This window comes from Columba livia, chromosome 11 (assembly GCF_036013475.1).
Source record: "Columba livia isolate bColLiv1 breed racing homer chromosome 11, bColLiv1.pat.W.v2, whole genome shotgun sequence".
Classification (NCBI taxonomy): domain Eukaryota; kingdom Metazoa; phylum Chordata; class Aves; order Columbiformes; family Columbidae; genus Columba; species Columba livia.
Window position 1 is genome coordinate 17,724,907 of NC_088612.1, and position 19,083 is coordinate 17,743,989.

Sequence of the window (19,083 nt, forward strand, 5' to 3'; positions counted from 1 at the left end):
AGGGAGCAGGGTAAGAGATTTGTGCTCCAGCCTCTGCCTGCTCAGGTTATCACAGATAAACCAGCTTCTGTCACCCTTATCTTCACAGCCCAAGGAAACCAAACGATTCATCCCAACACCATTACCCTTCCCACGAGAACAGTTAACATCCATACATCAGACACAGATCTATCATCATGAAGATCTTTGTCATTACGGCTGTAATTCTACAGCAGGGATTTCGAGGTTTACTCATGTTAACACCTACACATCCTCTGAGCAATGGATTGGTTCCCAGTTAGCATCAGCTGGTCTGCAATACGCTGCAAAATGCACGGCATCATCAGGGAGCAGCCAAGACTTTCATTGACACATGACTATTATTTAAAAGGCTTGTTTATGTTCACTATATGCCCCCCTCTGAGCCATAAGGAAATGTATAGACATCTTAGGGAAGACACCAAGGATACATCACACATATCTTTCATTTGTTCTGTGCGGTAAACCAGCAATAGGTAACAACCGTGCAATTAATTAGATTTATCTCTCAGGAAAAACAAAAACAATGTTGTCATGAATCAGCTGCTTTGTAAACTGAGCTCCCCCGCTGCAGGCAGCGGGTTGTGGATGGGTACAGCAAGCTGAGCCAACACAGCAAGACACACCACACATCAGTCGTACGGGGATTTCAGAAAGGTGGAAAAAAGATTGGAGCGTGCATTAAGGAAAAAAATTCCCATTCCTGCAAATAAACTATCAGCAGTGGGAGAAAAGCTGGAGAATGACCTTTGGGGGAAAAACACAAGTATTCACATAAAAAAGATCATTAGTCTTTTAAAAAAACGCAACAGGTCTGACTTAAAGGTTGTGTGATACCTCTGAGGTCAAGCTGACAAATGTTATCAGGGTGGTATATATATCACCTGCTGCACTGTGATAAAAGTCCGGATGTATACATGCTAAGAACATAAATCAATGATGTGAGACTGCTTTCTCTGAATCTTGCTTCTCACCTTCTCAAAGAAGAGAGACTCTGTCCCCACACCGTGTTTGCTGGCTTCCGTCAAAGACTGGTCTTTTAAACCAAGCAGCTTCGGTTTCTTCTGAAAAGAAAAAAGAAAGGCAGGGAAAAAAAAGGGCTGTTCAGTGGGGCAAGTTGCCACATTTTGATTATCTATAACACAAAGTTTTCAGCTCCCTGACCCCACCATTTGCTTTTACATAAAAGAAACATGGCTTTTTCGAAGGAAACTTGTATGAAAATGTGCACCACAAATTAATGTATTAAAGGTTAATCATCAGCATAGAACTCCAAATATTTTTAATACACTGTTGCATCCTTTTCTGTAAGTAGTTGATTGAAACAGTCACGCTACAGCACGTCGTTTTTCTAACCAGTTTACAAATTTACCCTTTTTTTTTTTTTCTCATATCACTCACTCAATTCTTTCAGACTTACACCTCCCTAAAATTACTACATTGCCTTTTTCTCTCTTGCATTCCGCTGCAAGATCCTTTATTTTCCCCATACCAGCGGTGGACTCTACCCCCTCAGATGATGAAGTAAATCACTGGATTTAAATGACACGATTATGTCGGCTGATGTTTTTCATCACCATTTTTGATGCACCACATTCAAACAAAGCAGGCAAACTTATCCCTCATGCACAAACACCTGGGCACAGGACAATTTGTATAACACTACAAAGCCCTGCTCTCTCAAACTGTGCATCATTTGAAAAGGGCAAACTCTGCTAAGAGAAAAATCATTCATCATTGTATCACAAGGTTTATCAGAGGAAAGATGAGCAAACACGATTCCTCTGCATCTGCTACAACAAAGCTTTCAGGCACACCTTTATCTTTCCCTTGGTTTATCTTCCCATGTGCCTTAGAAACATCGCTACAAATTTTGGACCAATTTGTTTTGTGATTTTCCTGAGACTTTTACCTCCACAACCCCTATCTCCCCCTCATCACCCAACACTGCTTTATTCACCCATAAAACTACTGCCACGTGTTCTGCAGCATCCTAACAAAGCAGGGAAAGCCCTATTTTTCCTCAGCCAGTAACATAACTATTACCACCCTTGCGTACAGATAACACCACCAGCTTGTGAAAAAGAGACGAAGCCTTGCACTTGGAAACAAGGAATTCATAAAGTTTAGCTTCTGTTTCCTCACTCTGTGGCCTGTGCTGCACAAATCACCCGATTTGCAGAACACACCCCGCTCCTGGGAGAAGCGGGGCTGCCGAACGAGCAGCTCTCACCTTCACCGGAGGGGTTGCTCCCGTTCCCGAGTGCCGCCGGATCTGACAGCCGTTCTGGTTGGGTCTTTGCTGTTTGTTGTTGAGCTGCGGCTTCTTCACTGTGCCACCGTGATCGTTTCTGACTGATTCCACTTTCTCTGCAGTTGTCTTACTTAACAGCTTATTTAGAGACAAACCCATAAGGCCATTAGAGCTGAGTTCCACACATCCAGGCATAAAAACATGCTGCACCTCCTAGGTCTAGATGTATTAAGCCACAGTTATTGCAGTTTTAGAACAACCCTTTTAGGCAAAGGGATTGTATTTAAAAGACAAGTTATGGCCAGAAAACATAGTCTAACACCCTGACCCTATTCTCACACTCAGCAAAAGATTACTCAAAAAAAACCCCCAAGAAACACATTGCAAAAGTGCATTTTTCTGAACTCTGGCTACACACAGCCCAGCTTTCCCTACGTCTTTCAGCTCCAATCTGTCTCCGAGACGACTCACCACAGAGCTGTTGGCATCAGGCAGGAACTGCCCGAACTCCGAGAGCAGATCCTCCTGGTTCTTGAAGAGGCGAGCAACCTGCGCGTACACCTCCTGCTCCGTCAGCGCCGGCGTGTAGTTCCCTCCTGCCTCCTTGGCATTGCGCTGCTCCTTCTGCCACGGGAAAGAGGAGAGTCAGAAGGACACACAAACTATTTAAGTGACAAATTTAAAAAAAAAGCCCTCAGTGATACAAACAATGAAACAGCAAAGGTCTCAGCATCTTACATTAAGAATTGTGCTATATTACTAGTATGATTCTTATGCACACTAAATACATAATTCTTCTATATACTATAAACATATACTAAATGCCCAGCTGGCCCTGAACAAGCAGGACACTGATCAAAGCATCAGTTTCTTTATCTTTAACATAGTACTATGGCCATGTTGTCTCTTCCTGACCTGTGCTCATGAAAAAACACTAAATATGACTTTAAAATAGGCATTTCAGACACTTGCAAACAAAGATGTCGGACTGAAATCTTATTATTTCATGCTGCTACATAACCTTCTCATTTGCAAGAATCCTGGTTAGCTTGCTGGCCAATGCTAATCCAGCAGAAGACCCAAAGGCAAGTCTTGGATGGACACAGTTAGCTTCCCATGGTAAAGAAAGAGAAATAACCATACTTATAGTCACATCTGCATTGTTAACACTCACCTGATACGTATGGAGGATCTCCAGGAAGGCTTTGTAGATGTCTGGCTGTCCCTGGAACCGATTCTTGATCTTGTTGACATAGTTGATGGCGTGATTAAACTCAACAGGCTGATTGTTCTGCAGGGATGGGGTGGTTCCCAGAGAGATTGTCACAGGTGTATGAGGTTGGACTGGTGGCGAACGTGGTGATGCGTATGGTGGAATCGGGGGAGTTTGCTGGCTGGCAGGAGTATGTGCCTGCAACTGTGATGGCTAAGAAGACAGGAAGTCATGTTAGAAATTAGCATACTCCTTTATGTTTGGAATAAAGGCATTTTTATTCTGTATATGGACCATATGGAGGAAACAACCCAGTACGTAACTGTATCTGATGCCAACAGTGGAACAACATGGATTCCACAGATACCTCTGAGCTGGAATATCACAACTGAACAAAATCTTCTGCTACCACATCCAGGTGAACAACCCCTTCCTACATACTGGCCCTGATGACTTTTGCTGCACCTCCTTAAGAGACTGGTCTTTTGAAATTGCTACTGAATCCTTCACAGCTCTAGGGAATTTGAACAATATCTTTCATAAACTGGATGCTTCCTAGTGGCTGTCTAAGCAGAAACTGCTCTTAAGAGTCAAAATTAACAAGTGCTGTTTCACAGTCAGAGTTGGGTTTTAAAGATTAACAGAAGCACAAGTACAAGCAGACTAAGCAGAAGAAAACTATCACACAAAGCAAATAAACAGATAAATATTTAGTGGGCCAGTAGAGAGTAGAATTCAGAGAGAAAACACCCAGACCATTCAAACTGTTGTGACTAACAGCAGTTTTGCCTTGGTAATTGCTTTTGACTGAAATCCAACAAGCAACACCTACCATCTCAAAAATATAACAGAGCCAAAATACACAGGCACAGCTCACTCCAACACTGCAAGTTATTTTGCCCCAGTGAAGAATTTTGAGATGTGTAAAGTAAGGCAACACCAAGGGAAAACTGGAATATCTTCCAATATTGAGATATCAGCTCTCAAATCTTTCCACATTTTGAGGCGGAAATATGTAATATTTTACCTGGAGTAAGCTCCCTGAATACCTTTTATATGATCATATTCTGTTTTGAATCACATAAAATATATTTGTTGGACAGTAGCATCTGGATTATATCTAAAGCACAGTCAAATTCCGTTTGCTATTGAAAGGTCTCAGTTTCAGGCATGCATATTGATACCTAAAGGGAACATCATGGTCATCTTGCCTGAACTCTTGCACTTTTGATTTTGCCAACAACTCCTGTGCCCATCTAGCTGATGGCTGAATTAGACTTCTATTTTACAACAGCTGTTTAAGCTGAAAACAAGACTCCAAGCAATGCAGAATCTACCACATCACTGATCAGGCTCTTCTAAAGGCTTAATTGTCCCAAGCATTTGAAACCACACACTTTCACAGTAAGAGCCACATCTTTATCATGGCCTCTGTTTTATGAGGGATTCCTTGGGACTTCAGTTATTCCATGACAATACACACAAATGCGGGCAGTTCAACATGTGCCCGGTGCTTTAACTAGGAAACCCTTCTTGCAACATCAAATGCATTTCAGGAACCTTAACCTGGGGCTGCTATATCACTCCCGGGATAACCAGATTCTATGAGCACCTTTCAGTTCCCCGCTGAAAGCCACAAAGCTTTTCCAAAGCTGTAAAGTGGCTTATTTGAATTACTGTCAAACCAAACTGAAGTTTCAAAAGGAGAAGCTAATCCAGCAGTAGAAGCACAACCCAGGCAGAGGTTCATGAATACTTTGAAAAAGCAGAGTAGAAGTTCCTTTTTCATTCTCTAGCCGCATACCAGTTTCGGCTGGGGGCAGCGGGATCCCTGTGTTATCAATCTATGTCATTCCAAGGCTCTCACCTTGCTGATTTTGGCAGGCGGTGGCTGCGGCGCTGGCTGTGCTGGTGTTGGGGTGGATTGCGCCGAAGGCTGCGACTGATGCTGGGGCTGTGGCTGCGGCTGGGGCTGCAAGCCGTGAGTGGGGATCTGGTGAACCTGCCCCGGTGTCGTCACGTTCACCATGTCATTCGTCTGCACCTCAATCTTGTAACCAGGCGGCAAGAAGGTGTTGAAACCCATGATCAAGTCTGGGTGGCCCTTGAAGAGCTGCGACACGCGGCTGATCACTCCTGGAGTGTCAATACTGAAGGAGGAATAAGATCAAAATGTCACAATTCTCAGAGCCCCTGCCAGTGGCACACCAAGCTCTCCTCACAAGAACTTTCCATTCAAATTTTTACCTTATCACCTCTAGCCTACGAAACAACACAAAACAGATTCCTACACATCTACTATTGAATTTCAGAACGACATTAAACAATTTTATTAGCCCAGACAGCATTTTATAGCTCTGAGATCTAGTCCCAGGTCTGACCATTATTAATGGGCAGAGAACCAGACAACCAGATGAATCAGCTACCAAGGCTGAACTTGTGAACTCCCACTCTAAGCAGAGATTTAGCAGAAACGAAGGGATGCATTTAACTTTCAAAAAAGCACGCACACAACTGCTTTTACACTGCTGCTAGAGGTGTGTTAGTCTGCCCAGGGAAGACAGAACATCACTCCCATGCCCACATACGCCCTTTCTAACCTGGAAGGCAGAAGCAAAATGCAGCTGGTTACCTTTGAGATTTAAATTCCTTCATAATATCCAAGAAGTCATTGTAGACCTGTGGCTGGCTACCAAACTGCAGCTTCACCTGGTCAAGGTAAGACAATGCATCTTCCACCTGAGGACAGAACAGACAGGTTATATTAGCTGAGAAGATTTTATTTCACCTCCCATTGTTCTGCAAAACATGCGCTATTTGAAAACACAGCTGTTAGCCTTGAGCCTGGGCGGGGAATTAAAGAGCAAAAGATCATGAGCCTGGTTAGCATACTACCAGCACCATTTGAGTAAGAGATACTCACTCCCCACTCCTGGCTCACAAGATAAAACTGTACCAAAAAGAAAAATAGGGGAAAAAAAAAAAGCAAGATAGATCAGCAGAATTACTAGGAAAAAAACCCCACCACGTACTCCAAATTTACCATCACTGAAGCAACTGCTAGGATAAACAGAACTAGACTGAGTATTTTTCCTGCATTCATATGTGGAAATTATTACAGAAGTCTAAGGATAAGCAGAAAGTGGAAATGACATATTCAGTGTAGTAGATGTCTGCCAGGTACACGCTTGCACTTTTTTTTTTTTTCTAAAAGCCAGACATTTCAGTTCAGTATATAAGGATTTTGAAAATGGCAACTGTGGGTGGTAAATTGTTTTGCACCTCAAACAGCAAGAAGTTTATGAACCGTTCGTGTACCAACATCCAATTTGCAGATGTACTGAAAAGAACAGCCACAGCTTTGAGCGAGAGCTCGGGGTTCCTATCGCCTCTGACAGCCCGGCCACGCGCCCATCAGCTCCGAGAGCTACGCACGGGACCTCTTTTGTCTGAAATTTAACAGCAAAGGAAGAAAAGACCATCATGTATAGCCCTGATCTTGCATTGGCGGAGGATTTGCCATCGATTTCACTGGGAGGAACCACCACACATTTTGAAACCATTTTTAGAGGTCTCTAGGAATGCAGTGCCCTACATTCAGCAAAAAGGAAAGGGCTTCTCACCAGTGAGTTCCACCACAACTGGAGGAAACTTGCACTGTGTTTGGAAGAGACTAAGAAACAGGCATCAATTTGTATATACGTGGCCTTCTTGCTAGAGCTGAACCAAATGTAGCTACTCAAATGGGTTATTTTTGGTGAACTTTTCTCTTTTTTTTAAGGATTTTACAGCACATAATCCGAGAATAGAGCTTGCCTTACTCCCAAATTACTCCCACGCAACCACCCACATAAGCCATGTGTTCAGAAAAGCACCAAATGTTTTGGCAACTTAACCCGTTCATACAAATCCTCTGATCAATACTTTTTCCTATTCCTTCCTGTCCCTGATCTTTCCCTAGCAAGTCCATTTTATATTACGCTATTCGAAACACAAATCTCTTTCTGCATTCAATAGTCCTCCCAACAGGAGAAGCGTCTACAAGGCATAGCAAATGAAAGCTTTACGGAGGTCACCGGCTGGGTTTGCAGGCTGGCCTCCCCTGCACACCAAACAGAAGAAGGCCCCTGTTGCCCTGTGCTTTCAGCAGAGGCTGGTTGACTTCAGGCAGCGATGCCCAGCGTTACCTTGAGCCTCTGGAACTGCTGCTGGCCCTGCACCGGCACGGCGGGCGGCGTGGGGTGCGCGTGGCTCTGCACCACCTGGCTCCCGTGGGGCTGCACCGGCGCGGCGTGGTGGTGGCCGCCGTGGACGGCCGCGATGGCCGGGCCGTGGCTGCCCGAGCTCTGCGGCACGGCTGATACCTGGCGAGGCAAAAAGGACATCAGGGACGGCTACGGCTTGGCCGCTGCTCCCGCTCGCCGCACGGGCAGAGAGCAAGGTCAGTCTTCCCATAGCCAGGTACACGAGAAAAATTTTAAGGAAGCGGAACACAGACAGTTTGAACTGTAACCACAGAAACACAGAACCATAGAACGGTTTGGCTTGGAAGGGACCTTAAAGATCATTCAGTTCCATGTAGGGACACCATCCACCAGACCAGGTCACTCGTAGTCCCCTCCAACCTGGCCCTGAGCACTCCCAGGGACAGGGCACCCACAGCTTCTCTGGGCAGCTGTTCAGGGCGGCACCACCCTCACAGGGAAGAATTTATTCCTTATATCTAATCTAAATCTCTCCTCTTTCAGTTTAAAGCCATTAGCCCTCGTCCAGTCACTGTAATACATGTCCTTGTAAAAAGTCTGCTAACCACCTTTTATCTTTTGTTTTCTTCAATTATGACCCAGAGAGACCTAAAAATGAAACAAGACAACTCTAATCCCATACTCCAAATACAGGAGAGGCCTCTCTGCAAACATATTACAAACGTGGTTCCCTCCAGCCTGCAGACTCACTGTCTGTCTAGTCACTAACACTAATATAAAGACCTGCAAAAGGGGCATAAAATGGGATTTTTAGTCTGATAGAGCCAGGGTTCTCTCTTTTTCCTATGATACATGTCACAAGCAATAATATGAGTGACCAAATGAGTCTTTACAAGCTTCTACACTGCTGCTATTCAGTTTGGGTATTGGAAGTCACATTGTGGCTCTCTGGCACCATCAGACTTGGGGAAAAACTCAGTTTGGTATCTCCCCTAGAAAAACAGGGAAGGGAAGGGAACAGCAGGCATGCACTTTTTGGGTCTCCTTCATACATTAAACCAGAAAAAATTCAGTTTGGAAAATCCATTAAAAAAGCCTTTTAAAAAAAAAAAGGTAAATTACTTTTTACACAAATGTGGTTTTCCATTCAAGCCTCTTTTAGATGGGATGCACTTTTTTAAATCCTTCTCATGAACAAGAAACAGTTTGCTTGCTGGGCCATCCAAGTTCTTTTTAGGAAGGACTGCCAGCATAAACACATCCTCTTCCAGTCCCTGCAAGTGTCTGCCTGCAGGCTCTTCAGCTCCACGGCTGCTACTGTCAGTGTGAACATCCCTTCTGCAGAAGGAAGGAAGAAGCTGTGTGCGTAATTCAGCCCTAAACAGGGACAGCAGCTCACCAGCAACATGCCAAAAACACGGCAAAGTAACACAGAAACAGCCTTTCCTTGGGAGGTATCTCCAGTGCACTCCTAAAGTAGATTTTTTTTCTTCTCTCCAGCTGACAGCTCTTTGCAAAGGAGGCAAGAGAGGGGAGAGTGCCACCTAATGACCCTGGGGTAATGTTTTCTGAAACACTTCAATTTTCCTGAAAGTCCCCAATTTAAATGCTGATCCGATCCAGTCTGTTAAGCTTAAGATCACCTAAGCTCTCATACTCCCATTACAGAGTAACCAAAAGAACAAACATTTTCCCAGTGAAGAAAAATGGTGAAAAAGCCCTGCACACACTTGCCTCAAGGATTCAGAGACCATGATCTGAGAGAATCATTAAAAGAACCATATTTAACAAAGCCAAACAACACTACGTTTGTTCAGGTGGCTCTGAACATGAACAAAGCCAATAGTCTTAAAGCAAATGCTTCAAATGAGATGTACGATAAACGTATTGTTCAAACTCGGTTTTCCTTTAGGAAGCCTTGCTTACTAAAATAAAACCTCGTCTTAAATACAGAATCCTATCACGAATCAACACGGAGCTGGCTGGTCAGGCAGCAGGACCGCAGCGACGGGGACGAGCGCACGCACCTGGTAGCTGGGAGTTACCGAGTACTGAATCCCCGTGGCAGACTGCATGGTGTCCGAAACCGCCTCATAGACCGGCGGGGCCGGCGCGAGGACGCGGTGCTGGTGCTGGAAAGCTTCGGTGGTGCTGGTGATACGTCTCTGCTGCGACGCATACACGGGTGACTCCTGCTCATCCAATCGCCGCTTCATTCTGAACTCATGCTCGGGAAGCACTACAAAACCTGATAAAAAACAGAACAATTAATTAACAAAGGTAATTGATTCATCGCTCAGTGCCACCACAAGCAGGTAGGGCAAGTTTCTGTCTATTCATTTACCAGTGTCTCAAGACAGAAAAGTGGAATTCAGATTCAGCTTTCTGCAAATCACAATAAATACAGCCTTATTGTTGGAAATAAAACACTCCGCTTAAAAGTTAAGAATTTCTTCAATCTCAATTATAAAACATTGCTAGCACGGGCATCTTCAGCACACACAGACCCTGAGTGACGCAAGCTTATCGAATGCAGTATTTGAACACACCGACACGCAGCCTGGACAAAGCTGCCTACACTGAAAGCAGAAAACACCCACCTCCTGGACAGTGCAAGCGGGAAGACAGCCAGCTGTGAGACATGCTTTCGAAAAGTGGGAGGAAGGGGAAAGAAGGCAGCAAAAAGCCAGATGCATAGTCAGGTTTTGAAATCACTTACAAAGGCCCAAAGTAAAGCATCCTCTGTTTAATACACATAAAATGTGTAACTTCAGCAAAACATGCAGACCTGCTAGACTAGGAGTATTTTGGATACCGTAAGCCACACAGCCGCGTCCTCCCAGCGTCCCGGCCCCACTCACCAGCACCGAGACGCCAGCAGCTCCAGCCTCCCCTCCCGTATTTTCCTTCTCCAACACACAGGTGTGTTCCTGCCCTACTTCAAGCTGTCTTTATGCAACTTCATTTCACTTCAAATCTGACAGGTGGTTTTGCCACTGTCCTGCTCCAAAAAGTGCCATGAATTCTTCCCTCTGATTGAAATACTCACTTACTCTTTTCTGTGAGCAAATTCCAGTGCTGTTTTCTATGCGTTGACAGTTATTGCTATCCTTGAGACATTATCTGCTGTTCATCAAACCACTGGGTGCTCAAAGCTTCTGCAGTTTATTAAGGAGTTCGATGGACAGAGCAAAATGCACCCTCTTCTGCCTCTGATGCATCAGGACCTATGCAAAGCAAGTCCTTTCCTGTTCCAGTGAAGTTAAACACTTCTGCTGATAAACCAGAGGCAAGGAAGTTCCCCAGAATAATGGTACAACAGCCACCTAAGCCAATCCTCCTCTACCAAGTCAGGACAGCTCTTCACAGTCTAAATCCATCATTAACTAAATTAACCAAAAGATCATTTACCAATATCTCAGTGCACGTCAAATAAGTAAATGGGAACCAGCAGTACAGAGGTTCAGAACAGACCAAGGTGTGCTTGAAAACACAAGCTTCGTGCAATGCGATGTTTTCCCCTCCACGACCCTCTGTACCAGTCTCTCCTTTCACTTGGAGGGGGTAGGACAAGAAGGAAGATGACTTCATTTCTTTTTGAAGTTGCTCTTCAAGTTTAACCTCTCGGAACAGTCCCTTATCAGGTCCCCAATGCACCTGGCAGGTAGAAATCAGCTGGAGGAGGCAGAGGAGGACACCTCACCCAAGTGAAGAGGAAAGCTCACTAGCTGGATTTTACTTACAAATTACGAATCCTAAGCAGGTCTGACCTCCAGCACACCCTCTGAAAGAAGAGGAACCCCCTCCAGGAGCTCATTTTGCTCATGGTGCCTGCATGGGGTATCTTTTAATTCAGCTGGTCTCTGCTCACAAATAAAGAGTTAGACACCTTCACTTGGAGCTACTCCCCTCCAGCACAGCCCACACCCAGCTCTGCAGAAGTGTTCAGTTTTGTGCTAATAGGCCTGGGACTAAACTGAGCAAAGCTGGCCACACACCACCTTCCTGCAAGCAGAGCTAGCCAGGATTTCCCCTGACAATGGCTGACTATGCAAGTAAAGTCTGGGCAAAGCTTTGGTGGCATCTATTTATAACCTGCTCCCCAACCTGGATACCCTTCTACTCTCAACGTTGGTACCCCAGCCAGACCTTCTGTTTTCTTTTCTGGTTCGCCCCTCACCCTTCCCGTGGTGCAACAGCTTTTCTTCCTCGCAGGAGCAACCAAGAGCTGCTGGTTCGCAGACACATACACATGGTATCCCCAAAGCAGGAACACTCTCAAAAACAAAATTCATATGTGATTTCCTACAAAGAAGTGAAACGGCTCCAGCAGGCTTAACACACTGTCTGCGATGAGGTGTGTGTACATGTATATATATGAATATATACACATTGAAGGTGGCGTGGCAGCTGTTAAGTGTCCCAGGCTTGTGTCTCACTTCCAAAGCACCACACCACACTTGTCTCTTTGCATGGACTAATCAACCTTGAAAGCAGAGGCTGTTTGAGGACAGAAGCTGCCTGGAAGACTCGTGTGCCCTTACAAGTTACGAGGATTAAAATGCCACCTTAGGCTGATGGAGAAGCCTTTTCCCCACAGAGACGCCAAACATCTCAGCCCTGCGAGGCCGTGGGAATCATTGTAGCACCGAGGAGACGTGACCACGCACATCCCAGCAGCCTGAACATCAGGTTTTGGAGCTCTTGATTCTCATAGCCAAAGTGAGCAATCTTCCAGAAACCTAGTTTGCTGAGTGGTCAACACTAAAGCTTCTGTTCAGTGAAAATTAAAGCTCCTGGAGGTTTTTCTTCCCTCTGAATTCCCCTCACTGAGCTTGGACTCTGCCTCTACCCAAAGCGCTGTACTTCAACTTTAAAAGTTCATATTCTAGTCTATATATATAGTCAATATTACAGTCAATAGCATTAGTCAATCTTCCTAGGCAGCACCTTGCTAAACTCTTATTTAGGGTCTGCATTTGCTGTGGCTCGCAGCAGACCACCACTAAACGAAGATTAGTAATTAACAGGCTTTTTTAACCCTAGCAGAGAGAGCATCTCCATACTCTGCTGTACCTAGATGAAGACCAGTGACGTTAACTCCAGGCATCCACCACCACCAAACCTCTACACAGAGGGAGAAGCACTGAATGGCGAGGAAACCTGCACCAGAGCAGAAACTGGTCTGCATCTTGCAGCAGAAAACATGATGCTGAATGCTCCAAAAGTGCATTTGTTCCCTCACTGAAGTCCTGCTGATCTTGACCTGGCATTTTCCAAGGATCTTCCCCATGCAGAAGCTGCAGAGAGCTGTCGTGCAGCGAGTCCTGCCCTCCTACAGCACGCCGCATAGCTGATACAGAACCAAGGCTGTGATGAAACCCAAGACTAGTCATGTCATTTTAAACTGATGTAGCCAAAGCATGCTGCTCAAAGAGGCAGTTCCACCCACTCTGACCCTAAGCAACAACTGATTTCTCTCAGCAACCTTGCCGACAGCAAAGCCCAGCTAACGTGGAAAGGTGTTTTGAAGAAAAAAAACACAATTGCAATCGGCAGGGTTAAAGACTTGCATCAGCTACCCGCCCTCCATCACACTACAAACAGTACGACTCTTACATTGCCTTCTCAGAAATGCAGCACACACCTCTGGCATCCCTATACAGACTTTGACTCGAAGATTTAGAAAGCCCCAATTCAAATTGCATCATCTGTAATCTTAAAATGGGACGGAAAAAAAAAAAAAGGAAAAGCCCCAGAAATACAGCAAGGACTGCACAGACCGAAAACAAGTCACGCGCTTCAGGTACTTTCCTTCGTTAAAAGCATTAACCCAAGGCACATGTGGGAACGCAGCAATAACAGAACAGACTGAGTCCTGCTCTGTGCAGTCCATGGCGAATTACATCTCCTTTCCCCAGCATTGCTTCTACCCAAACTACCTTCTAACTTCAGTTAGAGTACACCACATTCTGCCTATGGGAGGATGAAAACTGTACTACTGATTTATTTTTCAAGGTTATTAGTGCTCCCCTTTCATGGGGAAGGGACACTGTGCAGGAACACGCCTCTGAGCCCCCCACCCATGGTACCTCCCGGCTGCGCTCAGTGTTACAGGCACAAACCACAAATGCATACGGGATCCTTAGATGGTAAAGTAAAAAACAAAAACAAAAAAACCCTAAAAAAGGTCCATCGTGTCTCACTAACAGCATCAGAATTATGAAATTCTACCTCACCAACCTCATCAGCAGACTTCCCCGTCCATCTGCCTTGCGTAGGCCAGCAGGACCGATAAACATGAGCAGAGCGCATCCCTTCTCCTCTGCCTCTCCTGTGGCAGCTCCACAGCTTTTCATCAAATAAGATCTCAAAAACCTGCATTTTTTTTTTTAATTTCGGGCTTTCCCATCAGATAAGCAGGGATAAGATAAGCATCTCTGGCATTAGAGATCACTGTGAAATAAGTGTCAGAATCAAAACCAAAAAGGCAAATAGAGAGTAAGAAGAAAACAAATCGGGAAGGTCTGCTGCCTCAGCACCTGTTGGAACCACCACACTTCTGTACCAAGTAGTGACAGTGCCACTAGAGAGGACTTTGGTCCCCGCAGACCAAGGACCCTTCTGAAAAAGGGCAAGGAAATCACATAGCTGCAGATGATGTGTTTAACACCTGTGGGGGCTTTTAGAAGGTTTCCTTCCCAAGGAGCAAGGACTCAAAACTCAAGAGCAGCAAGAGTAAGTCTCAGCTACAGCTCTGGACCCTGGAGGGGCCGCTCCGAACCCAGAGTCATCACAGATGTGCAGCAGGACAAGTTTCCCATTGGATTTTCGGATTTTGACGCTGTATATTGCAGCACCTGCTAGAAAGCAGCCAGCTCAGCCCCTGGCAGTGCTGCTGTCTGTGCACTAGACTTCCAGAACATGACCCAGCTTGTTCAGCAGTCACTGGTGTGCTTTTTGCACGGTGCCGCGCAGCCCGGATCCCTCACCTAGAACACAGGAATAAGCCCGTGGTCCCACTGCAGAGCGGCACATCTGTGACCGGAGAGTCATTCCGAAATGAAATGAGAGGCATCCAAAAGAAAAAGGTGCTGGAAGAGCATCACACTGAGCTTTTGGAGCAGTTAGGAGGGTTTTCTGCAATGTGACATGGTAACAGCCTGAAGATTGAGCGCCAGAACCAACCACAAGGCAAAGGGGACATGAATAAACCCCACTTGTCTTGGTACAGATGGGTAACAAGTTGGTCTGGCACTGATATGTGCTTTGCCAAAGCAGCAAACTTCTGCTGGGCATTAAACTCCACCACAAAGAGACGAGCCGAACTGAGCTTTACACTCAGTACAGAGCTTAGCATCATTTTGCCCAGTTTCCTGAGTACACTTTCCCCACACAGAGAGAATTATCAGAATACTTTTATTTATTTATTTTTTTTTTAAATAGAAGCAAGACCCCCACAGGAGTCAGAAAAAAAGCAGTACGTCCCCAAAAATGCTCCCCCTCCACCTAAGAGGCTGAAAGGACAGCTATCAGGGAACTCTTTTCTGTTCCAGCTTTAACAGCCATAAAAGCTTTCCAACGCTGGAGAAGACCAGAACAGAAATATGGACAGAAAACGATTCAAAAATCCTGGAAACGTAACCGATTTGCCTGCCAATTCCAACGCGATGCTTGCAGATGTGCCAGGAGCCCGCGCTCCGGGAAAGCATCCCCCTTCCCACCCTGCTCCCAAATGCTGTCTAAATGACCTAGAATTTCCCAAAACTTTAGCAAATTTCTGCCATTTTATTGAGTGAACAGTCACATTGAAGATTTTCAAACAAGTTAACACTGAGACCATGCATCTTAACCAGAAGGGGTGAGTAGAAGGGACAAGGATGAGATACTTCAGGGTGGGAAAGCGCAGCTTCCTTTTGCAAAGAGCACAATGGCCTGAAAAACTGCTCATTTCACACAGACAGGGAAAAAAAGACCCTAAAAAGTGTTTTCCTGTTCCCAGAGATCCAGCATGGGCTGACACCAGGCTGCCAAGGCACTTCAATGAGATGAAGGAATTCTACAGGTGCTTTAAAATGACTATATTATAATGAGGTGACATTATATAGTAGTAATGGCACAATATTTTAAAGAAACGTATAGCTCTCTTTGAAACTGTATTTTTTAAAAAAATGCATGTTAGGACCTCAAGACCGAAGCGCAGATAGAGCTGTACTGAAATAAATCAGGCATTTCCCACTTGTTTACTGACTCCACACCTTCTAGCACAACTGATGAATATAAAAGTGACAAATTAGAAAAGAAATGTAAGGTGTGAGGTCATCCTTAAGTTACACTTTAGTGGACAAACCAGGTTACGATTCCTCTGGGCAACGTGAGAGATTAAAAATCCATGCACAGCTCAAGATGCCTTCGATCGCTTGTTCCAGTACTATTTTAAATTACTTTTTAGTTTTGCAGCATTTTATTGGTCCAAATAAATGCTTTTCTTCTGGAACGTACCCTTTTCATCCGTGCACTGAACACACATCTTATTTGCACAAATAATGGCTGCAGAAACTCATTCTGAACCTGGGCCAGAAAAATGCAGAAATGACGGTGTTTAGCTAAGTAGACACCAAAGTGCACTCCTATTTTTAAATCTACCTGAACCCCACGGCCAGACTCCAGCAATCCCAGGGAAAAACAAACGCTGTTTCACTGGATGTGTAGCAGCCTGAAGAATGAAAAATCGGGGCTGAAATAACACAAGTCTCAAACAAGTTCAAGGCACAACGCCGCGTGCGGGGTATGCGTAAAACAAGAGGCCAGTTTGCTATTTAAAACGCTTACAAAATAACGTGTGCAAGAGGAGCTACCTGGTCTCCTCGTATCTATACGTTGCTCCAACAGGTCCTTACGGATCGCTGCGGTATAGAGCTGAAAAACTGCAACCGGGGCTCCGAGAAGCGCCGGGGGATTCCTCGGCGACTCCGGTGCCGGGTCGGGGGGTATCGGGAGCGGGATGGGGCCGGTGCACGGTGCAAGTGCCGGATGGGGTACGGGGGGCAGCGGAGCGGGACCCCGCGGGGCGGCAAAGCGCTTCCCAACGGCAACTTCTCCGGGAAGTTGGGGTGGGCGGGGGGACACCGGAGCCGGGGGAAGCCCGATCCCCCCGCTCCTCGGGGGAAGCCCCGGCGGGGGACTCAGCACGCAATGCGGCCGGTACCGGGACCGTGCGATGCGGGAGCGAGCGTGCGGGGGGCGGGCCCGCCGCAGCCCGGGAGCGGCACCGGGCGGAGGGCGGGAGGAGGGGCGGGGGGAGGGAGGGAGGCGCCCGCCTCGCAGCGCGCCCAGCGGCCGCCGCACGCTCCGCCCGCCGCTCCCGCCATGCCGGGGCCGGGACACCCCCTTACGCCCGGCGGGGCGGGGCGGGAGGACGCGCGACCGCCCGCGCGGGCCCGCGGCTCCCCGGGGAGCGGCACCGGGCACGGGCACCGGTCCCAAACCCCCAGCACCCCCTCCCGCCCCCCGCCAGCGCGCGCGGCACCGGCGCCAGGCCCCGCCCCCTACGGATCGCCGGAGGGGACCGGTACCGGGCCTGGCGCCCCCCTCTCCCCTCGGACCCCCTCCCCCCTTACCTCGAAGCTGGCCCTGGCAGCAGCCAAGTCTCTCTCAGGGTCAGGGGGCGGCGGGGCCGCTGCGGGCCCCTCCCGGGCGGGCGGCGGGGGCGGGCTGTCCCCGGTGCGGTGAGGTGGGGGAGTCCCCGTGCCCCTCGTCCCGGAGGCGGAGGGGGAAGACGGCGCCGGGACCCCGGGCGGGGCGGGGGGGACACTCGGTGGGGCGGGGGTGTAAGATGGAGTAACCGTCTCTCGGCCGCCGCGGCGGAGCGCTGCCCGCTTCTCTGTTCCCCGGGAAATCCCGCCCCTCCCCGCGCAGGGGGGGAGCCCCGAACGGCCATTGGGTGCGCCGCACGCCCGTCCGGGCCTGGGCCAATCGCCGCCGCGGCTCCGCCCCCCTCGCCCGCCCCTATTGGCCGCAGCCCCCAGGAAGGGGATGTGGAGAGGAAGGGAGGGAAGAGGGGAGGGGGGCAGCGACCGCCGAAGAAAAATGTCCGTATAAGCAACGCGCCCCGCCCCCGTCCCGCCTCCTCCGCCGCCCCATTGGCGGCGACCGAAAAGCGCCAGCCAACCGGCGGGCGGGCAGTGCGACCGTCACGACGGGGAGCCCGCCCACGCGGCGGGACGGGCCCCGCCCCCGGCCGATAAGACCCCGCCCCCTCTCTGGGGAGCCCTTTTGTGGAATGTTTACATCGGCCGCGGCCCGCGCGCGCGCGCGGCCTCCTCCCCCTCACGGCGAGCGCGCACGTGCTCGCCGCCCCCCCTCCCCCCGGGTCCCGCCGCCAACACCCCCCCACACCCGGCCGCCAATGGGGCCCGGGCGGAGGGGCGGCGCGGCGCTGCCTTTTGTCCCCCGACCCCTTCACTTCCGGGATGGCAGCGCCCCACGTGGGGCGGGTCGGTTACACGTGCGGGGGGAGACACACTCACTCACACGCACGCACGCACTAGGGCGGGGGGGCGGTGGGGGGAGCGCTGAGCGGCTCGCGCGCCGCGGGGGCGTGCCCGCCGCCCTGTGGCCAATGGGGGCGGGGGGCGGGGCCGGCGCGGGGGCCTCGCCCGCCCCCTCCTCCCCACACACACTCGCTCCCCCCCCCCCCGCCCGCCGCGCGCTTCCCGCCGCGCTTCCCGCCAGCGGCCGTTGGCGCGCGCGCGCCGCTCCCGCCACCGCCCCGCGGCCCCCGGCGCCCCCGTCCCGCGCAGCGCGGGCCCGGCCCCGGTCCGGCGTGAGGGAGCGGGGGGAAGCAGCTGTTACATACCCCCAGCGCGCAGGCGAGCAGCCCTGAATGGAGGGGAACTCCCCCCGGGGCGGATTGGCCCCTCCGCGCCGATCGTCACGGCCGCACCGCCCACCGGGGGGGCGGGGGCGGAGGGAGCGGCCTGGCCGCGGAGGGCGGGCGGGAGCGGGCCGGCGGCGAACCCTGAGCGCCGCGGGGCGGTAGCGGCGCACAGACCCCTCTGCCGGTGCTAAATACGAGATGGAGCTGCGGCCGCGGGGGTTAATGTTTGTCTTTTTTTTCCCCGCGGGTTTCCGAAGGTGCGGAGGGAGCTGCTGGCTTCCCCTGTGCCGCAGGCGCCGGCCCCCGCCTGCCTGGAACCCCGGCTCCAGCAGCCAGGCCTGGCCTGCAGGAGCTGTCACCGGGCCCGCTGCCGCTGGGCACCCAGCGTGCTCGGGAGAGGGGAAATAACAACACACCTGCTCGCACTCCTGTTAAAATAGCTGTTTTTTTTTCTCTATCTGCTTTTCCCTTTCCCAGCCCTATCAGGGAGCAGCCCCGGCACTGCCAGGACGTG

At 49.2% G+C, this 19,083-nt stretch overlaps 1 protein-coding gene across 3 annotated transcripts in view; it reads right to left on the reverse strand.

Annotated features, from left to right (window-relative positions):
- SIN3A (SIN3 transcription regulator family member A) overlaps positions 1–18,644 on the reverse strand; it is a 29,857-nt gene extending 11,213 nt beyond the window's left edge. The window contains exons 1-9 of one of the 3 annotated variants that reach the window (XM_065076160.1): positions 18,549–18,644; positions 9,718–9,938; positions 7,673–7,849; positions 6,118–6,224; positions 5,353–5,635; positions 3,447–3,698; positions 2,744–2,896; positions 2,252–2,410; positions 993–1,082 (exon numbers count right to left, since the gene is read on the reverse strand). In XM_065076160.1, coding sequence (XP_064932232.1) covers positions 993–1,082; positions 2,252–2,410; positions 2,744–2,896; positions 3,447–3,698; positions 5,353–5,635; positions 6,118–6,224; positions 7,673–7,849; positions 9,718–9,906 — 1,410 coding nt within the window. In that variant the 5' untranslated portion in view covers positions 9,907–9,938; positions 18,549–18,644. Of the gene's footprint in view, positions 1–992; positions 1,083–2,251; positions 2,411–2,743; positions 2,897–3,446; positions 3,699–5,352; positions 5,636–6,117; positions 6,225–7,672; positions 7,850–9,717; positions 9,939–16,336; positions 16,354–17,310; positions 17,450–18,548 lie in introns of those variants that run through there. The other 2 variants (XM_065076159.1, XM_021285587.2) reach the window with 2 other exon arrangements.
- Between the last annotated feature and the right edge of the window lie 439 nt (positions 18,645–19,083).